This window comes from Poecilia formosa, unplaced genomic scaffold (genome assembly GCF_000485575.1).
Source record: "Poecilia formosa unplaced genomic scaffold, Poecilia_formosa-5.1.2 Scaffold782, whole genome shotgun sequence".
In the NCBI taxonomy this organism is placed as follows: domain Eukaryota; kingdom Metazoa; phylum Chordata; class Actinopteri; order Cyprinodontiformes; family Poeciliidae; genus Poecilia; species Poecilia formosa.
The window spans coordinates 62217-65788 of NW_006800721.1; the positions used below are offsets into that span (position 1 = coordinate 62217).

A 3572-nucleotide genomic window follows, 5' to 3' on the forward strand; every position below is an offset into this window, starting at 1 on the left:
TTCATCCTTACCTGTGAAAGGTGATGCCAATGAATCCAGTTTGTTTCGTAAAATGGTTGAAATTAGTCCACATAGCACAGGACTTAAGGAGCTCTGATCGCTCTGCTGACACATAGAAGATGGCGGATGCTTTTACGTATGACTCAGCGCTCCATGAGGCGTCTATGTATTGATGTCTATGAAGAAGAAGAACAACTGTTCAGAGCTGAACCTGGCCTGTTGGAGTAATGATCCATCAAAAAGTTGCAGGACTCTCGAGGACTGGAAGTGAGCACTCTTGGTTTATTATTTTTGTTAGCAGCAAAAGCTAGCCAAGCAGGTGGTGTCGGGTGGTTAAACGAACATTAAAACTGTCAGAAAGGCCGTTTGAGTTAATATTATTTAGCTGCGGAGTCGTTTTCTAGTAGTTTTTGGCTATAGACGGCATAATGGGGAGAGTGGCTGTGCAGAACCGGTGGTTTGATCTATGCGATCAAAGCTAAGCCAAAATGTTTTTGTCAATATAAATAATAATGATAATAAATAATGACATATTGGTGTAAGAGCGGAAACACTATTTAAGGAGTTGTTTTTTGCGACAGGTTTGGCGCCACATTAGGTCTACCTGACCTGACTCCCTTCCTTCCATTTGCGTGCAAAGCGCAAATGGAACCAAGAACTTACTGGAAAGGATGTCTCTTTGTGCAAGATAAGATCAACAATTTAGGATCAATTGTCCTATTCAGCAATTCTGAAATGGAGCAGATGTTGAGTATGTGAGGTTCAAAATATTTAAAAGGTTATCCAATACACACTCTGTGTATTTCAATGCCAAATCTCGGTGAAAAACAGTAGCATGCCATTGGTTGAAACTTCCCAACACACACCAATGAAGATGAGAAGGTATAAAAAAGGGTGATGTTAAGACTTCAAGGAGATTTTTTTGTGATGAGACTATGAAGATTTTTGAGTATTGAACTGAAGAAACTGTAATGTAATGAGGTATCTGTGGTAGTGTAATAAATCTCCGACTCGTCTATGGCCTAGCAGCAAGAACTACATCTCTGTGTGTTATTTCTTGTACCTATATATTTTTCCCATCCAAGATGGCACCGGTGCAGCCGGCTGCTTGCAGACGCAGCTCTCGTCGTGTTTGTTAATTGTGTTATTTTATTGTTATCTTTTAACTCTTTACCTGTTGCAACTATACAACAATTTGTTACGCTTCCACGAAGGACTGGACGTGATTTTGTCGCTGTTCTCTGCGTTCTTTGTTACTTTTCTACCTTGTAACTGAGGACATGGTTGGAAGGAGTAGCGGCATTGTTTACACGCGCGAACAACTGATTGCGCTGTGTGGACCTGTGCTGTTGCCTGGAGTCAGGCCTGTTGTCCCGGACGAGATACAGAGGAGACGACGTGGCTGCAGTTCTGGAGTCAAACAGAGGGAGAAGAGGAGACGGCACAAACCAGCATTCCCTGCTATTATAGTGGGAAACATGAGATCCTTGGCAAATAAGGCGAATGAACTGACGGCGCTAGTGAGGACCCAGGAAGACTACAGGGTGTGTAGCATTTTCTGTTTCACGGAAACATGGCTGCACGCGCTCGTTCCGGATAAGACCGTGGAAATTCCTGGATATTCTCTGGTGTGGGAGGACAGAGACTTCTCCAAGAGTGGGAAGAAGAAGGGTGGCGGGATTGCTCTCTCTCTGAGTCAGAGGTGGTGCAATCCCGGCCATATTAACGTGAAGGAGAAGATCTGTACCCCGGACATTGAAGTTCTGGCTGTGGGACTAAGTCCGTATTATCTGCCAAGGGAGTTTACGTCAGTCATAGTGTTCGTGGTTTACATTCCCCCATCAGGTGTTGCAGCGGCAGCTTGTGATGTCATCAACTCGACCGTGGCAAAACTTCAAACTCAACACCAGGACGCTTTTTTGGCCATCACTGGTGACTTTAACCATGCCCCACTGGACAAAACTTTTAATAACTTCCAGCAGTATGTGGACTGTCCCACCAGGGATAATAAAACACTGGATCTCCCATATACTAATGCTAAGGATGCATACAGCACCTCAGCCGTTCCCCCCCTTGGACGGTCAGACCACAACTTGGTCAGACTGTCTCCCAGGTATGTCCCTCTAGTGAGGAGGCAGCCCCTGCACACCAGGACGGTGAGGAGGTGGTTGCCGGAAACTGCTGAGGCACTGCAGGATTGCTTTGGGTCGACGAACTGGGAGGTACTCTGTGAGCCTCATGGGGAGGACATTGATACCATGACCAACTGTATCACAGACTACATCAGGTTCTGTGAGGACACTGTCACGTGTACCCGGACCGTACGCTGCTTCCCTAACAACAAACCTTGGATTACAAGCGACCTGAAGGCACTTCTAAACAAAAAGAAGATGGCTTTCAGGGTTGGAGACAGAGAAGAGCAGAGGAGAGTGCAGTGTTACGGTCCAAGGCCTTTTCCTTTGGGTCTCTAACCTCCATGTTTTGGACTCGTTAATTAGTGCTGATTGGAAGTGGAGGCAGCTGGCCAGTGTCTCCAGATGACGTCAGATCCACTTTAAGATGCACCACTTTCTCTGACTAAGCACCTCATTTCTTTCTGTCTCCCTGCCACTCTCTCCCCTTCTCCCTTTCTTCCCCAACCAGTTATGATTTTTGTTAAATAAATTCCCTTTTAAGTTATCCCTGGCGTTGCTTCCCTTTCATTTGTTATGGTTTAAGAGCCGGACCATAACAAATTGGGGGCTCGTTCAAATTTATGTTAGGTTTGTTACGTTAGTTAATTAGTAAACATTGTTTGTTAATTTAACTGGGAAGCTAGTGTGGAAATCTTGAGTTTAGTTTTGGGGAAATGTTTTTTGTTTCTTTTTTCTCTGGTTTGGGGTATGTTGCTTGCTTTCATCTCATCTGATGAGCTCACTGGTAAGTCTTGATTGTTGTCTGATTTGTGCAGTTCATTATGTCTGATCTGAACTGATTCCCCTGTAGGCCTCAGCGTGTCTCCCCTTTGGGATTCATGTGCTCAAGTAGTGCGAGATCATATGGTTGGAGCAGTTGTCTCGGGGGCACAGCCATAGTGTTGGGGGGGTTGCCGATTTTCTGGTCGCCTTTTCCACTCTACTGGTATTTAGTGCGTAAGTACCCACCGTCTCTGATCTCTGAAGACTAGGGTTGAGCTAGCTAGTTTCTGATAGGCAGTTAGAGGGGAGGTTTGGGTTGGTTGTTTTGTGTTGCACAGATTGTCAGCAATTAAACTTTTGAAACACTGTTTTGTGATTAAGACTTTAGTCATGTCTGTGGAAGACTTTAATAAATCCCCATCAGCAGAATTTTTGGAGCAATGTTCTAGAGAACAATTGGTAAAAATTGCTGAACACTATAAAATAAGTGTGGGTGACAAAAGGTTGAAAGATAATGTCAAAGCAATTTTAAGGGAGAACTTAATTGAGATGGGTGTTTTGTCTTCACCTTCCAGACCTGAAGATTTGGGTGCTCAGGTTGTAAAGCCTGACTTTTTGGATTTTGAACAACAAAAAGAGATGTTAAGGTTGAGAATGCAACTGGAAAAGGAAAAG

At 44.3% G+C, this 3572-nt stretch overlaps 1 protein-coding gene across 1 annotated transcript in view; it reads left to right on the forward strand.

The window, feature by feature from the left end:
• Positions 1-1110: 1110 nt before the first annotated feature.
• Positions 1111-3572, forward strand: part of LOC107834813 (uncharacterized) — an 8353-nt gene continuing 5891 nt past the window's right edge. Inside the window, exon 1 of the mRNA XM_016666713.1 lies at positions 1111-2435. Within this exon, the coding sequence (XP_016522199.1) occupies positions 1281-2435 (1155 nt within the window). The 5' untranslated portion in view covers positions 1111-1280. The remainder of the gene's footprint in view (positions 2436-3572) is intronic.